At 39.8% G+C, this 24,897-nt stretch overlaps 5 protein-coding genes across 6 annotated transcripts in view; all 5 read right to left on the minus strand.

The window, feature by feature from the left end:
- Positions 1-1,813, minus strand: part of gng12b (guanine nucleotide binding protein (G protein), gamma 12b) — a 26,095-nt gene extending 24,282 nt beyond the window's left edge. The window contains exon 1 of the mRNA XM_067512786.1: positions 1,606-1,813. The gene's annotated coding sequence lies outside the window, so the exon portion shown is untranslated. The remainder of the gene's footprint in view (positions 1-1,605) is intronic.
- Positions 1,651-9,386, minus strand: LOC137131460 (protein wntless homolog). 2 transcript variants are annotated; one of them, XM_067512770.1, is made up of 12 exons: positions 9,166-9,386; positions 8,688-8,951; positions 8,457-8,581; positions 8,224-8,379; positions 7,992-8,128; positions 6,990-7,158; positions 6,812-6,909; positions 6,675-6,738; positions 6,435-6,578; positions 6,256-6,339; positions 5,975-6,140; positions 1,651-5,862 (listed from the first exon to the last, which is right to left on the minus strand). In XM_067512770.1, the coding sequence occupies exons 1-12, from the start codon at positions 9,269-9,271 to the stop codon at positions 5,762-5,764; spliced, it is 1,614 nt and encodes a 537-aa protein (XP_067368871.1). In that variant the 5' UTR covers positions 9,272-9,386; the 3' UTR covers positions 1,651-5,761. The 2 variants fall into 2 exon arrangements, with proteins under 2 accessions (XP_067368871.1, XP_067368872.1); XM_067512771.1 differs by lacking the exon at positions 6,675-6,738 and having other exon boundaries at positions 6,435-6,498.
- Positions 9,387-9,931: 545 nt separating this feature from the next.
- On the minus strand, positions 9,932-12,536 carry dr1 (down-regulator of transcription 1). Its single transcript, XM_067512783.1, has 3 exons — positions 11,679-12,536; positions 11,393-11,556; positions 9,932-10,755 (listed from the first exon to the last, which is right to left on the minus strand). The coding sequence occupies exons 1-3, from the start codon at positions 11,896-11,898 to the stop codon at positions 10,609-10,611; spliced, it is 531 nt and encodes a 176-aa protein (XP_067368884.1). The 5' UTR covers positions 11,899-12,536; the 3' UTR covers positions 9,932-10,608.
- Positions 12,537-12,954: 418 nt separating this feature from the next.
- Positions 12,955-15,945, minus strand: zgc:109982 (uncharacterized protein LOC553564 homolog). Its single transcript, XM_067512782.1, has 6 exons — positions 15,849-15,945; positions 14,801-14,962; positions 14,462-14,641; positions 14,289-14,382; positions 13,775-13,958; positions 12,955-13,636 (listed from the first exon to the last, which is right to left on the minus strand). The coding sequence occupies exons 1-6, from the start codon at positions 15,943-15,945 to the stop codon at positions 13,400-13,402; spliced, it is 954 nt and encodes a 317-aa protein (XP_067368883.1). The 3' UTR covers positions 12,955-13,399.
- Positions 15,946-16,724: 779 nt separating this feature from the next.
- scinla (scinderin like a) lies at positions 16,725-23,191 on the minus strand. Its single transcript, XM_067512769.1, has 17 exons — positions 23,033-23,191; positions 22,029-22,221; positions 21,747-21,901; positions 21,073-21,234; positions 20,816-20,965; positions 20,570-20,659; positions 20,344-20,476; positions 20,064-20,152; positions 19,750-19,965; positions 19,532-19,665; positions 18,436-18,526; positions 18,130-18,300; positions 17,869-18,043; positions 17,643-17,758; positions 17,479-17,556; positions 17,312-17,372; positions 16,725-17,231 (listed from the first exon to the last, which is right to left on the minus strand). The coding sequence occupies exons 2-17, from the start codon at positions 22,207-22,209 to the stop codon at positions 17,062-17,064; spliced, it is 2,172 nt and encodes a 723-aa protein (XP_067368870.1). The 5' UTR covers positions 22,210-22,221; positions 23,033-23,191; the 3' UTR covers positions 16,725-17,061.
- Positions 23,192-24,897: the final 1,706 nt, after the last annotated feature.

Here is a 24,897-nt window from a genome sequence, read left to right on the forward strand (position 1 = left end):
AATGCCATACTCTAAATCAAGTTGCTGAAGCTTATTGACCTGAAAAGGGTCTGGATTGCTGAGAGGTGCCAAGACCAATGAGGCTTCATCAAATTTCAGGGTCAGGGCTTGTTTAAGTACAGATCTTTTCATGATAAAGTTCCTGATATAAATGTAAACTTAGCTAATTTTACACTGATTTTTACAAACCTTATTTTTGAAAACGTTGTCACACTGTAATATGCAAATCGAAAGACAATGCAAGCACTTTTAACAGAACAAAAACAACATTATAAAATCCTTGAAAAATATTTGATCATTCCGATTTTATGCCAGAAATTCATTCGCTTTTACATGGGATTTAATATATAGGAAGTTCTCATACAGTTGCTTACATTTAGATATTTTGTATTTGAGAACTTGATGTCATACATTAACCGAGAACAAAAAAACATTTCATTAATTGCAAGCTTTGGTTGCAGTAGGTCTGTTTCAGTAAAGAGATATTAAAAGTCCGGTTATAAAAACACAGCGGATGAAAAGTTATGGCTTATCCAGTGTATTTCCTGGTTTTTCATTGTAAATTATTTATATTTGATTTTTTAACTATTATAAAAATAAACGTTGCCTCACAAAGACACCTGTCAAATTGCAATCGTCATTTTTTAGCTATTATTTCACATTTACAGACGTGTTTTTAATTGGTTAATGGAAGAAAAACTCACCATTTACTTGCAGCCATAATGCCATAGCTTTAACTTTACTTTAAGTCAGTCTTTAATACACTGTTTTAATCAACACCTCAGCATGCGGAAAAAGCCTGCATGACTCTCAGAGTGAGAGACTGAAAAACGACAACAATAATCTTCACTTTGGTTTGAGAATACTAACTATATATCTCATGCAACTACAAATGATTTTCTCCTTCACTATGACACACACGCTGCCCATTTCATTTCATACAATCCCATAACCTGAGGGGAGGTCGCGGTGAGGTCACTGACTCCCATTTCAAAATAACGAGATTAAGGTTTTATGGTATTCTCTGTTTTACCATAAATGACCAAAGCTTCTGGTTCTTTGCTGCTTTATTATTGGGCCTTTACAGCTCAAAGGAAGCTGTAAAACCATATTGTTTTCCACAATGAATAATTTGTCCTTATTTATGAGGTAACTGATTTGTTAATGTGTCTTGTGTCCAGAGGATGTACCATCAGGAACACGTCTGCACAGTATTACAGAAAAGCAGCTGTAATACTTCTCTTTATGTCTCTTTTATTAGGACCAGCTGCCACGTATTTTGCTTTGAAAGCCCTGTTTACCAGTGTACAGTATTGAGAGGACAGAGTGTGTGTGTGTGTGTGTGTGAGTGTGTGTGTCAACCATTTCACATGCTCCAAGTCTTACACAGAAAAGCAAAGGACAACACATCAATCAGATAAAAACACATGACATTCACATATACCCCCATTAATAATGGCTACTGTGTGATTACAGATGTGCTGTTTGGGTTCTGGTAATCGGCCTGGAGGTCACTGTGTTAATGATAGCTGGTGCTACAGATCTCATGTCATGTTACAGCTGCTACAGGACAATTCATGTAGGCTAATCCTGCTGAATACTCACCTGACCTCTCGGATTCGATAGAGTTTGTTATTTTGGTTTTTTTGGTTTTTCAAATTCGGTCCATGAAACAGTCCTTAAATTGAAAATGTGCTCTATCTGGGTCCAGTGCAAAGTTTCCGGAGCGAGACGATAAACGTGAAGTCCTGTTGATGGGAAAGCTCAGTGCACGGAGCCGCGGAGACAGGCGCTCACTGGTGCCGCCGCCGCCGCTGCTGCTGCTGGGCTGGTCTGGGACTCCGGGGTCGCACGTTGTTTGGAGGAGGCAACAGCGCCCTCTGTCGGTAGTGGACATAGTACAGCCCGATTCGAGCGGCACACACTGTACGCAGAGAACTTTAAATATTTTTCTTTGAGCAAAATGCAATAAATGATTAAGCCAATATCAGGCGGTAAGGAGATTTAAGACTTATTAATGCATTTGTCAGAAAACTTAACTTCAACCGCAAACACTGTTAGTGGGAAGTTCTGCTATTGAAATGTCTCTTCACCACAATTACAGCTACACTTGCAGCATTTAGCTAATGTAATTTAGTTTATTGTCTCCACTGCTCGACTTACCGCTATTTTGCTTTTCTGTCTCCTGTCCTTTCGTTTTTGCTCTCAGAATAATAAGTATTCTTTATTTTCTCCGGCTGGTTTTCCTTGTATCATTGGACCTGTTAGTTTACACTTAATGGAGTGAAGTGAGAGTTGGGGTCCTCTCAGGGAGGTCTCTGACTGGTAGCAAACTTTGCACATAGTTAGTGATGTACATAGTTTAACTTTTGTCAGCCCTCGGGGCCCCCTACTGGCCTGGGGCCCCATCAGCTGCTTGCCTCGCCTGCTGGCATGGAGCCCCTCTGCAAAGGAACATACCACAAAGCAGAGGTAGTGGAAGGTAGTGGAAGTGCACAAACTCCACACTCGAGCAAAATTCTTGCTTTAAATTCTTAACTCAAAGTGAAGTACAAAAGTACATGAATTAAATTTGACAAAAAAAAGTACAAAAGTACAAGCACTCCACCAAGGAAACAATGTATTTAAATTGTCCTGCATTGATGCTGTTGACAGCATCAATGTACAAGTCCAGTCCAGATTAATTTAACAAACTCTCAAAAATACGATTAAATATTTAAAAAATAAAAAAATAAAGTCACCTAGGAACTTTATGAAATTGTGAAATTTGAGCATATTTACATTTTTGTAATAAAAATGTTATTCTATAACGATATAAAATAATTTATTAGTAATGTATTATGCATCTTCATTTCCAAAAAGTAGCAATAGTAACTAAAGCTGAAAATAAATGTGCAGAAAAAGTTGCAGTGGGGAAAATGTAAAAGTAGCATTTACAGAAGTACAACACATAAATAGTTGAAGGACAAATACTTCATTCCCTGTATAATTAAATTCTAATAATCTGCGGTGCTGTTCATGTTTAAGTAAGACGTATTTAGATTCTTAATTCAGTCTTCTTGGGTCTGTAAAAGACATGCAGTGTGAATTGCGGGTCATAATATATAAGCAGCTGTGTTACTTACTAGATTACGTCCAATGATTTTAGTTTGCCACACGCAGATGTTAATCAAGTTGTAACGTTGTCGTTATTTGTCGACTGGTGGGCAAAAATGACTGATGGGAAAAAGTTTAGATTAATGCAAGCTGCTAATTCAGGTCCCATCCCCGCAGTGCCTCATGTTACCTTACTTTATACTTTAGAAAAAATATATGTCACACCTGCAAACAGATGCTTACTTGATGGTTTTAAGTATGACATCTCTCAGACCTTAATTGAAAAACAGTGTAATTCTTGTCTAAGATTTAGTTGTCCATCATCTCCAGAGTATTATGATGTATTATGATTAAGTCAATAACCAAAAACATGGCGCCACAAGAGCATTAAGGCATCATCAAGGTTACTTAAATTCATGTTGGGGGATTTAATACATTCAAGAGTTGACATTTCAGTCTGAGTTAATAATGTTAAGAGTTGCTGGTGGCAGTAGCTGAAAAGTCAGAAGACCGCCAAAGTCATTAGGAGGCATGCTCTTGGGATTAGGAAAACCTGAGGAATATTTATCCAACTCTTTTAGTCTAACCAAAAATTGTGGACTGACCAACTCACTGCCCAGCATACATTGTCATTTCACGGTTAGATGTTAACTACTGTATGACTAAAGACAACATTTTATTAATGGTTTATAGAAAAAAAAGGTCAAATTCTGTTTTAAAGCCTACAATTTTAATGGTAACTGGTAAAAAGTTGCATATTGTGTCTGTAGCTTTAGAAGAGTGTTAACAACTGTGAGAAAATTTGACAACTACAGGGGTTTAACCCATATCAAAGTAATGGCATCTCGGCTGCTTTTATTTTTAAATCTGCCTCCCACAGTCCCAAGACCTTATTCAAATGTGATAATAAATCAGTACATTTTCAAAGTGCATTCACAGTGGTTGGAGTTTCTACACTGATACACTCATTATTGTAACAGCATCACTCTTGTTTTTGAAGAGACCTCCTATCTGTTGGCGTTACTTTGCTAGACACATCTACATGAGACAGAGTTGAGCAGATGGACGTGCCCACGGCTACAGACATACAAACAAAACGCATAGCGTCGCAAAGAGTCATTTTCAGGCAGAAATGGAGATTGTGAAGCCTCTCTAGAAAGTGACTTCAGAGGAGAGAAAGAAAGAGCTGAGAAAAGAGACATTGAGACAGTTGAAGGAAGTGGAGATGGAGCGCAGGAGAAAAGTGGAAAGAGTAAAGCTATAAAGAAAGTGAAAGGCTGAAAAGACAGAACGAAACAACTGAGGAGGAGAGAAGGAGGAACAAAGCTGCACAGAGAGGGGGGAGGAGAGATGGGCAATTGAGCAAAAGGCCCTACAGAAACACAAAGATGAGAAACTGCAGAATAAGAGGCTCCAGTTAAAAGAAATGATAATAGTGAAGGAGGAGCTCAGGTTCACTTTGACTGGTGTAGAAAAGAAGCAGCAGAGAAGGAGCGAGGATTCAAAAATCAGAGTTTGAAATCTGAGCGCTCCACCCCATGGACTCATTCTGTCGTTCTTAAGTTGAACAACACAACCTCGAGTCTCCAAAGTTTAGATCTAAACAGCATCTTCGAAGGCCCTGCAGTGGCTGCAGAGACCGAAGACTGCACTCCAGTCTGACACGGACCAGGATCTGATGTAAAGGAGGAGGGAGCTCAGCACTGTGCAGGACAGGTTCAAGCACAGATTGGCTATTGTCCATTTCCAGAAACGTGATCCTTCGAAAGTGCATCTTCTGAATGTGAAAGATGAATTTTACTACGAACTGTAAAAATAAAACTAAAAAACTAAAGTAAGTAAAAATAAGTAAGTAAAAATACAGTACAAAAAGGATTAGTACCATTGATATTTCTACTCAAGTAAAACTTTATAATTTACTTTAATTATTAAAAGTAAAATTACTTGATTTGATGGCTGCTAAATGCTTGTTAGATACTTTTAAATCAAAGTGCAAAGTTGCAATTATTTTGCATGTTGCTCTTTAATTATTTCCACAGTAGACATCGGAATGTGTTGAGGTATTAATCAATTAAGAATTACATAATCTCAGACTGACATCAATTATTACAGTGTAAAAGCATATTTTCTGGTATGTCAGAGCGCTACACTGTGATGCAGCCTTCAACCTGTTGCCATATGAACAATTACATCCAAAAAGGATTCATATTGATAACACAACACTCCAGTCTGATTGTACATGACAGAACAATTATTTAAATGCTCATTATGTCCAGGATAAGGGATGATAACACATTGCTACAGGCAGGTTTGTACAATCTCTAGTCTTAGTAAGTCTTAGGTAAACAGGCTTTATTGTGGAGATGCTGTAGTAATAATAATATTTATACGAATCTAACATATGTTTGGACCATAAAAATTAGTGTTAAATAATAGAAAGGTGTTTAGGATTTTTCAAAACACAGGCATAATGCATGTAACACATGACAACACACTTCATGCTTCAGACGTCACCTTACTGTCCCCCCCTACAGTGGATAGTAATTTTAGGTAAACAACTACCACTACTATATAGAATAGTAAGCTACATACTATAGTTAAACTTTTACACCTTGTCTTGTTTGGAATGTTTCACTGTGTCCACATCATATGTTACTGTCTGTAGTTATTCCTCAGCCACTTTCCCAATGATCCTATAGGCCTCTGTTGGCACCTGTTCTCCACATGTCAGCTGTGTCTCTTGGTTTTCCAGCTTCTCAGTCATATCTGTCGAAACAGAACATAATACTGTTTGAATTATCTATTCGGTAAATACGACTTTTTGTTTTCTCTCCCAGACCTGGATTCTTGCCAGCTATGAGGTAGAAATGGTACCGACCTATATGCCGCTGGTCTCCTGATTTGTGTCTGTTGTGTTTGTGGGATGGGGCATAAAGGAAGATAATGGTGAAAACGTACAGATTCCACATGCCATAGGTCCCTGTGAGAAAGGCACTGTAGACTTGGAGAGTGTAGTCTCCCCAGTGCCAGTGGCTTTCGCTGACCTGGAGAAAAGTAGGAAAATGTGATTTTGTTTTCACCTTAAACTTTTTGAAAATAGTAAATAATAACATTTATTGTTTATTATTTGTAACAGTGATCGAAGGGGGTGGCACATACTTGATTTAAGATAAAGAAGATGACTGTCATGGCTGCACATGCTAGAGTTACCAGCATCAAAAACCTGAACCTAAAGATCACACCCTGCATGCAGACCAAAGATATTATTAATATCCGATTATTATTAATATTGGAATATTATTAGTATTGTTGCTGTTGTTGATTCTTTTTTAACAAACCTTATAGTGCCTTCTTCTAGCCTCTGACATTCCAGGAAGTTGCTGTATTTTCCCACCAATGTTCCTGAACACACAGCACACCATGTGGCACAGGGAGAGGAAATACAGACAAACAGAAATTCCTGCCAGAATAATGAAAGTGATCTGTTAGGATGGTCAAGGAGTTGATCCACATTTCTGGAACTCATACTGTGCTCGATACAATTACATTTTATATTAATCAAAATATCTGAAGGATACAGAAACCTTTGTCCCAATTTCTGATGCCCACACACTGTAGAAAGGGTTGGTCAGATGAACCCCCCTTTATAAAATATTAATCACATTACTATTTAAAGAAAGTCAGAAGACCACATGCAAAGCACTCATGTTTTTACCTCTCACTCAAGTCGAATATGAGAAGAATAGATGAGCCAAAGACCACAAGTCCAATCTCCCACCAGTACACTGAAAGCTGATTCCTTCGACTTTGGTCCTGAAACATTTGTTGAAAGAATGGACATAACGGGCATAAAGGTGTGGAGATGATTTTAGAACATACTAAGAGATGCTAACCATGAGGTGTTCACCACAGAAGATGATCCAGAAACAGAATAATGTGGAGTAAAAAACACCCTGTCGGACGTCCTCAAACAGCAGCATCCACGTCCACTCAAAGCCCAGGGACAGCCACTCCACTGGTACATTCAGGAATGTCATAGAGACCCCCAGCGCAAAAATGACCCTGGACAAGGTAAACACACACTTTAATGACCTACATTTGCTCTTAAAAGGGAAGTGACTTTGTGCTGCAGGCAGAGTATCAACCTGCTTCTTACAGGACAATCGTGCACTTTGGATCAAGAATTTTTTATGTCTTTTGCTTCTCACATCGCACCCTGAAGCCTTTTATACTTCTTCAAAGTGTGATGCGAGGTTTACCTGTGGAGTAGAAATGGGTGCACTTCAAATTAAAAGCAAAAGCTATGTTTTATAACGTCACTCAACCTTGCTGTGCTCAGTCAGCCTGCTATAAAACAGCTAAAACATGTAGAAGTACATGCCTGTGACCCACAAAAGTATTTTTTGAGATGTGCTGTATTTAATATTATATTTTTCAAAATGTGAGCACCATAACCATCCAGCAGGTTCAGTCATTAACTAAATAAGCTTTACAAAACTACACTTTTAGACAACAGTTTTTTTTCTATGATCATATACAAACCCTGTTTCCAGAAGATGTCTGATTCGTCAATTTAATTAAGATGTATTTATCTAACAGAAGAAAAGACCCAAGGTGTTTTCACTGAACAACTCTTTTTGTATTTTGTAATCAGAACCATAGTTAATAGGTGCAACACTAAAAACCTTGGGAACAAATTAAACATTTATAAAATGTCCTTTCAGTTATTTGATAGATCAAAATGAAATTGCTCATCCAAATGTTTATAAAAGAAAATCAAGGACATTGTCAGGCGTTCCTAACCTTTTGCATATATATATATATATATATATATATATACACATATTAGTATGGTAATTAAATAACACTCATCCATTCTCTTGGTTAGTTCATACTTTTCCAAAAGGACTGGACGCCTCGCTATTAGTCGGACCCTGTGCCAGTACCAAGTTGTTGCCCCAAATATCCAGGGGCTGAACACAGTCTTCATGCTGATCCACACTTTAGTAAAGCCTCCATTCTGGTGTATGCCCTTTAAGAAAACGTACAGTAAATGTTTGACTGCCTCACATCGAGGCTATAGAATGTTATGTAGTCAGTCAGTTAATTCAGAAGAATTCAACTCACCACTATATGGACATCCTTGATTTCTCCAATGCCAGTGTTCACTGTGTCATTCACTGGCAACCGCATGTTAATGAGGAAATATTTGTGGGCCACACTTCCCAGCTCCATAATCGGAATCGGGTCACAGTGATAAAAATGGCCTTCATTTCCATACGTCTGAAAAACAATGGACTGTTGCAGGACACTATACAGATACATTTGAATATAATTAATTTAAGGTCAAGCAGATTTACCTTAGGAACTGCAAATATGCATTTGAGTGGCCTTTGCTCCACGGAGTGAAACTTCATCATCCACTCGGACATCAAATCGTCCCTGTATGCCAGACCAGCATCAATAGTGACGATGACATCATCTTCTACAGAGGATCAGACAAGGCATTCGCATTTTTAGCCATCACTTGGACAAAGTAGAGTTGCTGGCATGTATACTGTTGAGATTTCTGACAAATTACACCATCTTACCAATCTGGTTGATCATTTTGAATGCAATGTCAAACTGCAAAACAGCCAGCATATATTGAAACCAGGGGCTCATCTCCATGTTCGGTAGAGGTACATGCACAGAAAAAACTATATCGTTGGCATCCAGCGTTTTTGCCAATGGTTCATCAAAACTGTGGACCTGCTGGCACCGATTTGTTCCCCACGGCACAAGCCAGCCCCGGAGCCTTTGCCGGTTAATGCATTTGGTAGCCAAGTACCGAATGGCACTGGTAGGACAGGGAGCTACGGCAAAGTGAAACGATCTGTCAGAGCCATGTTGATTGAGTTAGGCTTTACAGACACTACTGAAAGAATAAAGGTTTGTGTTATTTATTAGGCCCAATTGGGAAAAGCTAGTTCAAATCCACTTTTGCAACTCTACGCACGTAAACATTATATACATGCTATTTCTAACACATTTCTTCAAGTTTACAAGTAATTAAATCTGACTACTTACCAATCAATGCTCCAACCATGATGGAAAGAACTTGAAAAACAAGAACAGAGGATGCCAAGAAAATCAATTTCCTATTGCTCATGTTTTCTATGATCGCTCCTGCCATTTTTTAACCAGTAATTTGGTAAAGTTATTGATCGAGATACAAAGCCTGTGGTCCCAATAGGCTAAGTGCTCCACTGCAGCTTGTTTACCAGCACTCACACACACACTCTCCCAAGGGATACATCAAGAATGATTGTGAAACAGAGCATGTGCAGGAGGGGATGGGGGATGTGATTATTTTGAATTTAGATTCACAAAAATAGAATCAGTAATTCAGTGTAAAACAAAAAAGGGGAAAAAAAAAACAGTTGTGTATAAAACGCGATTCTTTTATTGCTTAAAGAATACAACTTTGTACTATAGGTGAGCAAATGCGTATCACAACTAAATTACTCATTTTTCACTGAGAACTGACCAGTCACAATGCAAATGTTTGATACTGCACCCGAGGAAGAAGGGAAATAACAAAATCCGCCTGGGTATCAAAGCATCTTATAAAGTTGCAGGTTAATAATCTTTAACATTTTTACACTGACCTACAGAGTCAGTAATGAGGATCACAGTTGCACTTGCACCTTCTCTGGGCTGTGAAGTCTGTCCTCTATCTTTGGTTCTATAAGACAAAAATATTCTGTTTCCCAAAGGTGTAGCTAATTACCAATACTGTGTGTGGTTGAAGGCAGAAAGTAAATGCAACAGAAAGTATCTGACTATGCTAAACTTAAAGAAAATAACCATTTATTTCATTACTTAACAAAAGAAACTCTATAGGCACAACCCCTCAAACGATCCACTGGACAAATATACCAATACGAGCAGGAACAACAGGAAACCCTTTCTGCAATACATACATTTTGAATCACAGGAAAGCAGGAATCAGATGCTCTGAAATCACTTAAAGGCAGTCGTTCTACACCAGTGAAAGTGAACTAGCACAAGGGATAATGTAAGTAAGCTCTCTGGCGCAGTAACTCTAGGAGAAAACACTTAATGCAATATGACCAAAATTCACTGACACATGCTAGGAAACATCTGCTTTGAGTGCGTCCACAACACATCCAGAAATCTGCAAAACGACTTACTTACAACTTAATAGCAAGACAGAATCAAACAAAAAAACTGGGGGGAAAAAAAAAAAAAAAGGGAAGATGAGAGTAATCAAAACATGTCACAAACAGCCTCTCAACAAAATACATTTTGGAACATGTAGCTATTTTGTAATCCCCCTCCATCATTTTCTCCAATGTCCATTCCGAATGTGTATTTCCATGTGTTTCACCAATGCAAACAAGCAATAACGCACATCTTATGTCTCTGCTGCTGATGACAGTACTGGGACATTCGTGTACCAACACTGTCCCAGGAAGGGATTCGGACAAGTTAAACAGCATCCTGGGATCACATGTCATCCTCTTCGTCTTCATCCTGAGAAGAACTAGCCTGCTGGGCGGCGCTGGCAGATGCTGCTGCCATCTGTGCCTGTTGGGCGGCCTGCTGCATCTGCAACCACTCCTGCTGGGCGAGCTCTGCCTGCTGCTGACGTGCCTGAAGAAACAGCCGAAACAAATCAGACACATGAGAAAAGGAAAGTTGTTCTTAGAGTTTATTAGGCAGCTGGAAAAGATTAATATCTGATGCCTGATTGGAACCTAAATCTCATTAACCTATTATGTCCTTTCTGAAGTGATAAGTGTATTGATCAGCACTGCACAGCTTGACTAATGAATGTGTCATTGAATGCTGTACATTTATAATACACATAAAATACTCCTATTTAAAATCCTTTCATTTACTTAGAACACTGGACAGTGTTAAGCATTTCTTGCAGGTGAAAAAATAAAAAATAAAGGGACGATACCGAACAAGGTTAAAACTAATCAGTGTTGTTGTTTCCACAAGTAGCCAACATGCTAGATTTCCGAAAAGATGCGAAACACTGAAGAGAAATGAACCTACACAGTACATGCATCGCCTCCCCATCAGTGCCACAATACATCAACACAACTGTTTCAAGTGCTTCCAGCAATTAAAATCTTATCTTACTTGTGCTTACTTGTGGTTCTTTGCAGTCTCACAATAAGCTGACTGTTTTCCAATTCGATTGTATGTACAACATACTGCATCAGCTCTGACCTCTGGGTTCATGCACTGTAAAATTAGGCACAACACCTTTAAATCATACCTTTGCAAACAACTCTTGTTGCTGTCTGAGCAGTTCTTCCTCTGGGATGCCCAGGTTCTCCAGTCTAGAGCTGGCCTTTCTCCTCTTGAGAGCAACAGTTTTACACTCCTGTAGCACATCTTTCACCTCTGTGATGTAGGATGCGAAACCAAGACTCTCGAGGGCTGTAGTGTGCAAACAAGACGTGAAAGTGAAATAACTTCTCTTTGTGGTTTAAAACTTAGAGAAACAGGCACAAGCCCTCTAGTATTCCCCAATACATGAGCAAGAATGGAGCAGGACTTACCATTGATGACATGCTCAGGGGAAATTGTCTTCTTGTCAGACTTGTTGCATATTTCATTCGCCTCTGATGATATGAGGTGTATGAACTCTGTGCAACAGTTAACGACAAGCTCCCTGGCGTCGTTAGCTACTCGTACATTAGGGAGCGTTTCTTTAATCATCTTGTTGATAGCTGCCCTGGGGATGGTGAGATCGTCATCATTTCCAGAGGAAGAAGCCATCGTGGCAGGCTGACGACCACAAACTAACTCGATAAAATCACCGGTTCTTAGCTTAGTGCTGAAGTGTGTTGTTAGTCGGTGACAGGTCTTCCCAAGTTGGAGCCGTTAACGTATACTACCCGGTTCCAAGACAGCGTCAACCAAGTACCACCTAACAGTTTCCTCAAAAGGTAGCCAGCTGCCTAGCTCGTTAATTAAGATAACAGCAACTTTTACGCGTTAAATAAACAAGGCGCAGTTTATCAAGAATGCAGTTATGTCCAAGAAACACTAAAGCGCAAACAAGATAACAGAGAAACGCTAATACTGAAGAGAAGTGCTTAGCTAGCTAGCTAGCTAGCGAGTAGCTGTGGTCCCTGTCGCAAATTAAGCCGCAAGTGAAAGCGGAGTCTGACAGCATGGCTAAAGCTAGGCTAACAATGAACTGCCCCTGCAGTTCAGAGCTAAATAGTTAGCTGGGTAGAGACGACGTGTAGAATAAAGCCGCCTCTGTACTACACGTTACTCTTACTTGCGTCGAATGAGTTAGCATGGATGTCAAACCATTTAAAAGTTACTAGCAATTCATTTATAATTTTGTTTTCTGTGGAACATTAGCTTAAATGTCATCGGATATGACGTCACACAACCGGATGTTGTGTCACCAACAGGTGTTTGAAGTCATCTAGTTGGTCTTTACAGCCACCTACTGTTCACTCAGAGAATGACCTGTATCTTTATGTTTCAGAGCATATTTTAAGTTTTACTTACTGTACATAACCCACATTACAAACTTTCTTTACGGGGCTCTACAATCCGTACAACATACGACACCCCAAATCCATAGACTTTTAAATCAAAAGGACCCCCACCTCCTGCCCCCTAAAAACTGTAACAAAATAAAATAAAAAACAAGCAAGATACGATGTTTAATTTTATTTACTTTTATTTTATTCTCTACTTTTACAATAAAACGTAATAGAAATTCTTATGAAAGTTTCCTTAGTGAAATTCCAGGTGGTTTGACGCTTAGATTAAACAGCACAAACCCAGATTAGGCTCTGAGTTAATAGCCTGTAATCTGGTGTCACAAACATACTATGTCGCTAACAGAAGTGGTTGCCAAAATAATAAGAAGTTAAGGAGTTAAGTGTTGAAAATTTTAAAAAACACCTCACCATCTGAACTGTCTGAATGCTTCTTCTGACGCTTCACTGACTGTCATTGCCTTTTATGGTTTGCTTACTATCAAGTCATTGTGTGTTAACTGGCTTGGAGTCTTAACGAGTTAAGACAATTATAGTAGTCGGCTGAACGTACCAGTGTATTGGTAAATCTCTCTAGCAGCAACTTAACACTGACATGAAAAAGAGATTGCACTGTTAACATTATGGATGGCATTTACAGCATTTTTTATGTTGCAGCATTTCTGCAAAATGTTTTCTCACAGCTACAAAAAAAAGACAATTCCACGCACATGGATGAATAGGTGTCACACAAATTACAAAGAATGGACACAGAATCAATTGCTCTTATCCTTTTCCAGGCTAAAACTTTTTCGACTTCTCCAGCGCAGCAGTTTGAGGAAGTTCAGGCTGGCGTTGAAGACCTTGTCATGTTCGAACACCACCTTATAAAATGTGTCAATTGGGAGGTCGCCGTTGGGGTCAGCATATTTGAGTGTGGTCATAGGGGTGTAAAGTGTGTTTGTCTGATGACGGAAGGGGGGATTCTCCATGGTGATGATCAGCAGTGTGTGCTAAAAAAACAACACAGCAAACATAAATTAGAAACCGAATGTGTTTGCTGAACGTACATTTTTCATAATTGCGGTACATTAATTATTAAATGTCATAGGATGAGACGGCATTTGTTTTGTGGATGAACAGCATGGTACCTCTGCTATGTCATCAGGAGTCTGGCCAAGACTTTCAAAGATTTGTTTGTAGTTCTTCAAGTAGATGTTGGTGAACATGTCAGCAGTCACTTTGTCAGCTTTGCTGAGATCAATCTTCAGACCCTCTTCATAGACCTTTTGCTCGAACTCAGTTATCACAGGTCCAGGCTCTATCAGGCTGATACTGACAAAAAAGAAAAGAACAGTAAAAGCATATCTACATCCCTCCAAATATGAAACTTAAGTACCTGAATCCGATAAAACTAATTTTACGTTTATGCAACATTTTGTTGTTAAAGACACAGCCCAGTTCCACTGCTCTTGTTAGCAACTAAAGCTGCAGCCGTCCCCTTCATAACTGGTTTCTGATTGATTTAGTGTTGGAACAAGGGTGTACTGTGGTGGTTTTTAATATAAACGATGTTAGCTCTATGACTGAAGTTGGAATCTCACTGAGAATCCAAGAAAATAGAAAAAAAAATGGAGAATCATTTGGAGTAAACCTGTATCTTACTTGAGTTTAAACCTCATAGCTTGTACTGCTAAGCTTTCACAGAAGCCTTCCACTGCAAACTTGGATGCTGCATAGATGTCATTGAATAAAATCCCTATAACAGAGAAAGACACTGTTGAGACACTTTTGTCACAGTATAGGAATAGTCTCAACAATGCAAAGTTTGTCTCCACCTTGAATGCCCATGACACTGCTAATGACGACAATATGGCCTTGTTTCCTCCTTTTCATTTCAGGTAGGATTTCTTTCAGCAACCGCACAAACCCAAAGAAGTTGGTGTCCATGACAGCCTTCATCTCATCTATAGACTGGCACTCGATTGGGCCAATCAGACCCATTCCAGCATTGCTTACTGTGAAAAGAAGTCAAGCATGGCACAAAATATAATTAAGGCACGTACGTTGTAACTGTTACACACTGGAAACTATGCATGGTTCCAAAACCAATACTCATGGAAAGTTGCAGTTGGAGAATTATTCCAACTCCACTAAACCAATTAGTGTTAGCTTACTAAGAATGTCCACCCTGCGCTCAGGCAAGCTGTCCACACAGGCCTTGATGGAGTTCTCATCACATACGTCCAGTTGTTTAATCTCCAAGGTCCTGCCCAGAGTCCGACCTGCAGCCTCGACCAGTGCCTCACCTTTCCTTAGGTTCCTCATGGTGGCGTAGACTACAGCACAGACAAATCATCAGAAGCTGCAGGTTTGTTTACAATTTGAATACAGATGTTTTACCAAGAGACATCTAAACTGGTGTGTCTTTTAGTGTCATATAAACCCCCTCTTCTCCTGGCATTGCTGCCATGTTTGCACAACTCTTGTTCTGCTCCCCACATCTAATTTTTTTCAATACTTTTGATGGAACTATGGAAGCAGATAGAAACCTGTTGTATAGCCCCTTTGCCACACCTGTCATTGTTCTATTTATGTTTGACACTTTTCACTTATTTTTCTTAAAAATTACCTGTAGAGTATGAATGATTAGTCAGGAAACCCCTACAAACAAATACTGTTTATAAAGTGTCTTAAGTATTGATAGAACTGGATTTTATTACCTCCACTTTGATTATTTGTCCTTTGAATGTTGTGTCAATTCCGTCAGAGTCTTGTTTTTTTTTTTTACCCAAATTTAGGTTAGATATGGACTGTATGAAAATTATTGTTGCAACAAAGGGTGTTGAACCTAATGGCTCAAAGCATTGCCAGCATTACTAATATTACTAATATTACAAATGTACCCTTTTCCCCCCAATAAACTGCAACAGCCTTCCTTGAGGTCTTTATGGGCCAAAGGTAATAACTGAATATACATTTAAAAGAAAAAAGCCAGCTCTGCTCTCTCATTATGTTTGTACAGTCTCCAAAGTTAAACTTGAATTTCAATTCTCTAGCTCTTAAGTATTCTACAATAGTATTTACAATATTAAATATAAAAACCTAAAGACACTACATTTCTTTTCATTCTCCATCTATTTGCACAGCAGTGACACAAACAGATTCAGACAGGCAGTCGACCATGGGCAAGTTTAGACGGTTTTCAAAATGTGGCTTATTTACCCATGAACCTTTTCTTCTCGTCTTTGGCGAGGCGGACAGCCAAGGCGAGGCCAATGCCAGAGGAACAGCCTGTGATGAGTACCACCTTCTGGTTCATTGTGCCTGATTAGTGTTTGTCTTGCAGCTCCAGCAGCAGAGAATGAACAAGAACAAAGACAGGAGCTTATAGGTGATGAGAAAGAGACTTTTAAAGCCCCCCCTTAATCCCCAGGTCTGCAACTCAGCATAAGCCTTGTGCACATGGGCTGAAGATTACCCCCAATCACTGCCTGCATGCAACGCTGATGGCCAGTGAGGGTTTATGCAAATGAAAACACGTTAATTGTTGTAGTAGTGCATCGTGACAAGTGGTAAAAAGGTTCCAGATGTTAAGCCAAGCCAAGCAAACTTTATTTCTAAAGCACTTTTAAAAACAGCAAAAACTGACAAAAGTGCGTAAGAATTTAAAATGGTACAGCCAAAATAAATACACATATACATATATACACGTATGTATGTATATATATATACACACGTGTATATATATATGTGTGTGTATACTAATAAATAAGTAATAAAGTAATTATAAAAGAGTACAGTCACCTACTCATACTGGGTCAAAAGCCAGGGAGCTTTGATTTAAAAATCGACAGTGAGGAGGCCTGTCTAACTTGCAAAGGCAGTGCATTCCACAAATTGGAATGCACTGCAACAGCAAATGCTCTGTCTCCCCTGAGCTTCCGCCGTATCTTTGCACGTCCAGGAGCAGCTGGGGAGTGGACAAATAAAATAATTTTAAAATGAACTCTAAGATAAGTTAACTCAAGAGCTAATCTTTTTGTTTAATGTTGACCCAAGAAAAAGTTTTTTTAAAAAGGAGACGTTTTTATTAAAATGTAGAATTTCAAGTTTGTTTATTTAAGCAAAGCTGCAAAAAGGGACATTTTACATACAAAAACATACATTCCTTTTGTCAAGTACAAAAATCAATGACATATATGAATATGTAAATTCTAACTTCTTTCCCTAAAGGCCTCCCAGAAATTGGTAGACTTTGAAGAAGTGCTTGGGTTTTGAAACTTTTTTATTTGAACATATAGAAAAGGTTGAAAACATTGCTACTTTTTCCTTTTAAAATGTTAAGCCCACACTTATGCTTTAAAGTGCAGCAATATATTATAAGCATTCAATCTTTTCAGAGGTTTTGCAGATGCTACTATTTTATGTTTGTCTACTAAGGCTTTTTGATACGATCCTGTAAGGCCTGCAAGGGATCTTTGTCCCACAGTGTGGTATCCCAGGCTTGGAACCAGCCAGTAAAAGACGGCGGCTCCTCTCCCTGCTTTATGATGTTAATGGGGATCCCACGACGGCCAGAGGGGTCTGAATTCACATAGTCTTGGGCTGCAACGAAAACAAGGATTTATTACTACACATCATCTCATGTGTTCCTTCTCAGCACCTGCAATAGCTATTGGTCTTACCTATCTTGGGTGATCCAGCTTTTTCGGTCTCATTGGCATCATTTCCAACCCAAACAAAGAGCTAGTGGGAGAAATAACCCAATAAAATGTAAGGATAACGCAACACATAAAATGAGATCTACAAGACCTGACACTGAACAGTTTCACCAAAAGTCAAGGCAGCATACCTGATCACAGGTGTCCAGAATCATGACATCATCCGTAGCCAGATCTATTTGTGTGAACTCACCGGGCACCTCCTCTGCCTAAACAAGGAGCAGGACACGTTTATTTTAACTAAATAATGACTTTCTCTTACTGAACTAAAACAAATCTAAATTTAAATACTCACTATCAGCCTGCCAGTCTTGTTTGAACAGGCAAACAGTCTTGGAGGCTTGATCACGTTCTGTAGATTCTTGGAGGTCTGGTAGTCCTTCTTTCCACCCAATGCTGCCCAGAAACCGGCTGACGACAAGGAAAAAACAACAGTTTTCCACAGGAAATACTGTACATTGTCTGTACATTGGTCTGTACAGACCAAAGCTCAAACCAAAGATGAAATTTCAAGACCTCACCTGACTCTTTAGTCTCCTCCACCTCCGTTGCATTTCCTCCAAGCAGGCCAGCAACATACTTGGCTGCAACCAGCTCCTCTGGACTCGATCCCTTTCCCTTCCACAGAACCAGGGAATCAGGTGTCTTTACCACAAACACATCATTGGTGTTCAGAACAGAGGCTGTGGGCTCCACCTGCAGTCAGTAAACAAACGAAAGGGTGTTAATCTTCAATATATAATGTCAGTTTGTGCACATTTAATGTAACAGAGGAGCCTGACCTCAACAGCCCGCGCAGCTTTGGTGGAGCTCTGGCGGATATGGAAGACTCGTGTTTTGCCAGGCTTGCTCTCGCCACCCTTGCGAGATGTCCCACCCAGGTGGATGACCAAAGGCTTGCCTTTAAAGATACTCACAAGATGAGGGGGTTCTTGGCCCTGACTGACACGAACCTGCAGAGACACATCAAGAGCTCAACCTACAGTACATGTTTCATAAAAACAGGAGCTATCCCCCTTCTTTATACCTGGAATGCAGGAGTAAGCTGGTAAAGGAATAATTTGGCATTCGTGCTGCTTTTTTCCTACCTGTGTAGCTACTCCACCCATGGAATTGTCTAGGTTGACAGTGAGAAATGCCGAAGCACCCAGCTCATCCTGAGTGCATTTCCGGCCTTGCCTAAAGACAGCAGACATATTCAGCATTAATTCCAGCTTCAAATAATAATAATGCTAATATTCATGAGTCTAAAATTCCCTAGAGCCAATCCCAGCTGTCACTGGGTGAGAGGCAGGGTGTGCCAGTCTATGACAGGCTCACACATAGAGACAGACCTAACTTACTTGTCTATTGATTGTGGAAGGAAACCAGATGAAACCCACGCAAGCACAGGGAGAACATGGAAACTCAACACAGAGACTCCACAGCTAGTAAAGCATGTTTAACCCCATAACCTTCGAGGTTTGCTACACTAATAAATCCTACAGACTTAGTATTCGTCTAGTGCCACCACATGGACATTGTCGCACAACATATCGTAACTTTGTTGGTGAACAAAAATTCCAATCTTGTCAAGATTTAAGACCTAATGATCTGCAAAAGTTATATTTCCATCAGCATCAACTGCACACTAAAATGGTGACCATGGCAAACATTTGTGACGTCCAATATCAGCGTTTCTTCCCGTCTTGTTACATGCAGGTCAATTTTATAGTGTATCAGCAGGTTGTGCTCAGCTGTAACATCACCGGCAAGTTTATTTCCTATATAAACAACTTTCATTACCTTTGTTTTAATTTCTTGTCATTTTCCCATCTTTACCTGTATCGTGGATAATCTTCTAGTCAGACAACAGATCAAAGTACTGAGCAATAGTTTAACCCTGCATTACGTGCTTAACTGTCACAGGAAAACACAAGGATAGGACACAAATTATGGGAACAATGAGACATCTTATCTTCTTGTGCTTGAAGAAAATTCCCTTTGCGAAATAAAAATCATGGCCTCCTGTTTCTACAGTTCTTTGGTTTGATATGTGTCGACTGCATCCATAAAGGATCTTTTTCAGATTTAATTTAACCTAATCCTACATAAAGATAAGATTGTTGCTGGTTACCTTCCACCCTTTTGCTGCAATCTCATCTAGCAGTAAAATACACCTTTATTGCAAAAAGTTGCACTCACCAGGTGTAGATGATGTGCTTCTCTTTCCCTCCTGCTTTGTAGGAGTATAGCACCAAGTAACAGTCACCCCCAAAGAACTGTCCATAGGTGGATGGGTCCACAGGTACTTTATCACCTTTTTCCACACGCCAAATCTACACACACCACCCATTATATTGGTTACTATTTGAAGGAATTAATAATTTATAAAGCACGAATGTACCGATTAAAAACCATACCTGAACTTTGCCAGATCCATCATCCACCATGCCGTGCTGGGCAGCCATGGCAGTGTTGCTGTGGAGTGCGGAGGAGTCAAAGGGAATTTGCTTCACCTTCGCGATGCGACCAACGGTGAAAGGCTTACTGGGTCCCGTGGTCTCATCCTTGTCCAACCAGTTGAAGAAGAACTGCTTAAACAGGGTGGTTTCACCCCCTGCTGGCATCACCTGGACCTGTGCATGTCAGAAGAAGACAGATGAGCTGGCATTTACATACATAGGAAGACAGGATAGCAGTGTGGTGGCGCACATTCACTGGATGACTAACCTACCTGAGTATTTTTGGGGTAATTCTTGTCTTGAATGAACTTGTTTGCAGCAGAAAATGCTGCTTTGCGCTCTTCTGCATTTGCATCCGGCCCTGCGGTTTGAAGGTGCGACAAAGTAATTAGAGACATTACACTTTGGTGAAGTCTTATTTTCTTTGCTGGAGAGGAAGTGCTGATAACAACTTGTACTGTAGCTATGAGCAGACTGAGCATTTCTACATTTACCAGAGTGTATCCAAAGAACATGAGGCAGCAGAAAGAAACAGGTGTTTAGGTTCATTACCTTTCCAGACGAATATCTTCTTGTCTGCTCCATTGTCCAGAATATAGCAATCCTCCTTGGAGAGCAAGTTTTGTTTGAAGGGGTTTTTGTCAGCCACTAACGTCATCTTAATGGACCCAGCAGCATCAGAAATCTAGAACGAAAGAGAGGTGATCAAAGACATTAATTGAATCTTTTACAGTAAATACTGTTAGAATTTAAACGCAGGATTTTTATGTGCACTTACCAAATAGAGAGAGGCCTGGTTCTTGTTCTTAATATCAACAGCTTCATCATCAGCGCTTCCTGATGGGAGACTGGGCATTGGTCCAAGAACCTATAAATAGACACGCAGACAGACCGCAAAATAGTTTTTACCGTACATCCTTCCTCAAAGTCCGAACGAGCCGAACAAAGCCTCATACCCTCAGTCAATAATATTACCAAAGATTCCCTGAACAAATTGAAGATTGAAAAGAAAAAAAAAACTCACTCCAATGACAGCTTCTGGCTCGGAACCTTCTTCAATAATGTGTATTTCAGCACGGCCTTTTCGCTCGTTGTCACGGATATCAATGGCCAGCTCAGTGGTTTTCAGGCGCTCTAAGCGATTGCTTTCACTGCCACACCAGAGATAGATGTCCTAACATTGGACACAGATGAGCAAACGGGGGGGGGGAAGTAAAGTTGAGGTTCAACACTTGCTCGTACTATTTCAGGTTGTGGTGTCCAGTCCCTACTATAGATCACCTTTCCCAAGTCAATGATGAAGCAGTCTCCTTTGTTGAAGCTGGCCCAGGACAGGTCCACCTCTGTGGCTTTGATCATCCGACGACCTTTAACATGCAGCAGACGCTTGACATTTGAATCGTTGGTCTCCACATGATGGAAGCCTGAAGCTACTCCACCTTTCTGTAACAGGAGAAGAAAAAAAAGCATTAGAACTATTCGAGAATAAGTGCATGATGCATGCAGTACAAATTCAAGGATCACTCCATGTACTAATCATAAAAGCTTAATTTAACAGTTTGGTAATTATTTCTTATGCAGGACTAAAACACACACACAAAAAAAAAAAATCACTGGCTGCTCTGTTTTCCACTGGCCTACTTTACTTTATGACATCTGCAGCCCTTTTGGAGGTTTTGGCATCAGAGAGCATGTTTCTGCTTGGCTTGTTTACCAGTGCAAACCCTACATGGAAACCTCCAGCGGAAAACTGGAGGAAGCAACTGACCACAATACCAAACTGTACTCCAAATAACACAATGAGGAGTTTCACTTCTTGTAGATACGGGTTACTAAAACATTCCCCTTCGCTTATGTTGTTTACAGTGTTTTTATTTGGTAGCTAAGGACTCGCTTTTGTTGTCCAGTGCACAGAAATTAGTTCATCCGAGTTATGTATGTGCATAATGTTTCACCTTGTATTTGATGCCGGTCTTGAAGTAGCCCTGAAAGGTGACTGACTCCTGGTTTTGGAACTCAGTGAACTGTCTTGGAACTCCACGCAGGTAGTCATCAAGTTGGGTCATGTAGATGGCAGCCGCCCCTCTTTCGTCCTGAGAAGCTTCATCACCTGTGGTGTAAGAGATTCCAGTGTAAACCACAAAAAATGTGAATGACTGTCAAATAAAAGTACAGAAAGACAAATGAGAAATTTTATTCTATGATAGCCAGAGACAGCAAACGATGTAAATAATTACCCATCCATGAGTGAACATTGTAAGAAGGTGCAGAGGTGGTGTAGAGCACTATGTAAGCGTCTCCAGTGAAAAAGTCTCCATAGAGTTGAGGAGGAACAGGTTTCAAATCCAATTTTTCCACCCGCCACACCTGCAAGCCGGGCTTCTTCCCTGCAGTCTCAAACTCTTTGTGGTGCGCCATAGTGCTCAGAGCCTGAGAAGATGTATAATGTCACTTTTCAAGCATAAATTAAAATGTCTTTCAGATCCAGCCCCTTAAATATGTGGATATGCTGCTTTTCATTGCCTGAACTGATTGCAAAGGGATTCTGTTTGAGTCTTAGACAGTTATTTGCAATTGAATGGCATGACCTTTACCTGTGGTCGTCATTTTACAGACCAAACTCTTAAAGTCTGTTAAAGCCATCACAACACATGAAAGAGTTTGCACTAATAGACCTTTATAATAATAGTGAATTATGTTGCCGTAGACCATTGGCATTTAATATCTCTTCATCCAAGAATACGTGTTTAATCCTTTGTTTATTCTACAATTTTTTTGGTGTAACCCGTGTGTAATGAAACCACATCAGCAAAGGTCTGTTGATGCAGTGAAGTGGTGAAAAATCATGTGATGCCATAGGGCGTGTCCGACTGCTAACCTACAAAGAAGGTGGTATTTATTTATAAGGGTGTGTAATTATTGTTCGCGAAAGTTTCCACCCAACGCTGAGAAAAATACTGTACGAATACAAATGATAACCACTCGTTTTATATTAAATTAACCTTGGATTTCATGCCAATTATCTATGCATTGTTTCCAACTACAAGCGAAAATCTGTTTCAGATTTGGTCGAATAGTCTAGACAGTAATTTGCTTTGAGAAGAAAGTTCATATCAACGCAGGGAGTTTTATTATTTTTTTAGCAAATGCTTAAAAAAAAAGGCAACTGCTCAATACTTTAAAAAAAAAAACGTGTAAGGCGCATTTACAGAAACACACATGCATATTGTTAACAATTTACCTGGGGTAGATAGGAGACAGACACTGGGTGTGAAGAAGCTGATACTGCTGCACTGCTGCTCTTCCAGGTTCCACCCAGACTGCGCGCACCGCTGCTCAGCTAAATACTCTGCAGCCACATCCGCGTTCTGACAGCGAGGCGTGTCCGCCCGCATCCGCACCCAACTCCGTCTGCATCGACGACCGCTGGACAAACTATGTTATGTTAGCAATGTGAAATAGCACCAGATTTAAGATAAAAAAAACAAAACAAAACAAAAGACCCAGAGTTGATTTGCCACTTTCTTGACAGGAAACTCAGGCTGTAAATAAGAGAGTGGGAGTGAACCAATAGCAAATATTTCAGATCATTGTAATATTTCAGATCTGTAGAAGGAAGTACAGTTATCAAACTACTAGCTGTCACATCTACTCCCCCACATAGTAGACCCTTGATACCAAAAAAAAAAAAAAAATACAAAAAAAGATTCACTTCTGACATCAAATCTTTTCAGCGTGGCTTTTTCTTTTGTTTATTTCTTTAAACTATAATATATGCATGTGCATGAACATTTTAAACAAATCAAATGTAAATTTTGCATCTATCTTGGCTATGAATCAAAAAACAGACATCAGGATGTGCAACTACATCGACTTCTACAGGACAGATCACATTAAATGTTTCCATCAGCGTTGAGAGATGGTTCATAGTCATCACATTAGTATGTTGTTTTTTTCCACAAGTGGATCCTCTGTAACAGGGACTTGTGACTCATCTCTTTCCTGCAGTTCTCTGCAAGGATCCAAGGATCTAATGACACGAACAGCCGGTCATCTCTTGAAAGTTATAATAATATACGCGTTGCTTAAGTTGTTGTTGCACAGATGATTTTGGATTTACACTGTTGTTGTTTTAGCATGTGTTTACGCTGACTCCCATGTTTAGTAGCTTAACACAAGTCGAAGGCACAAATCCTTAGGTAGTCGCCTCCAGGCAGGGCTCAGTCCATCACACCCACTAACAAAGCTGCATCAGCACATTCTTCCTCATTCTTTAGTGTGCACACAACTCACACAGGTTCTGTGTGAGATGTATGTTCACAAGAAAAAGTAACGGCACTGTTTACAAATTTCTAGTTTTCTGCAAAAAAAAATGGTCAAGAAACAGGATCTGATCTTAACCAAAGTCACAAATATTAAAAAACAAAATATTTTTAAGTTGATAAAACACAAACAGTATTATCTCTTATATCTTTATTGGACACACCCATTGACGATATAAAGGGATGGTAGAAAAATGAATAACTTGTTTAACAGCCTTTGGCAGCACTAACCTTGAGCTGCGGATTAGAACCGTGCAATATTCAGGACAAATTTCGTGCCATTCTTTTGTAGTTATAGGAAGTCTGGTGTGAGGGGCTCTCCTGAGCTCCTTCCACAGCATTTCCAGTGGGTTGAGGTCTGGACTCTAATTGGGCCACTCTAAAGGCAGAACTTTTGCCTTTAAAGCCATTCTGTGGTATATTTACGTCAGCGTTGAGCGTCATTGTCCTGCTGTATCACCCAGCTCCTTCTGGGCTTCAGCTCGTAAACAGACACCCAGACATTATCCTGTAGGACTGTAGGTGTATTCTCCCTGAACGATTCTACTTTTATTTCATCTGTCCACAAGACATTTTCCTCGTAGTGTTGAGGAGAGGCAGACTTGTTGCATCCTGTAATGTTGTTTTTTGAGAATACTGGCGTCTTCTGTGGTGTCCTACCATGGATACTATGCCATTTCAATATTTTTTGCATGGTTGGCTTATGAACAGGAATGTTCACCTTCAATGAGTCATTCTAATCTTCAGCTGTTTCTCTTGGGTTCTTTTACACCTTATTGAACAT

The sequence above is a fragment of the Channa argus genome, chromosome 8 (assembly GCF_033026475.1).
Source record: "Channa argus isolate prfri chromosome 8, Channa argus male v1.0, whole genome shotgun sequence".
NCBI classification, from domain to species: domain Eukaryota; kingdom Metazoa; phylum Chordata; class Actinopteri; order Anabantiformes; family Channidae; genus Channa; species Channa argus.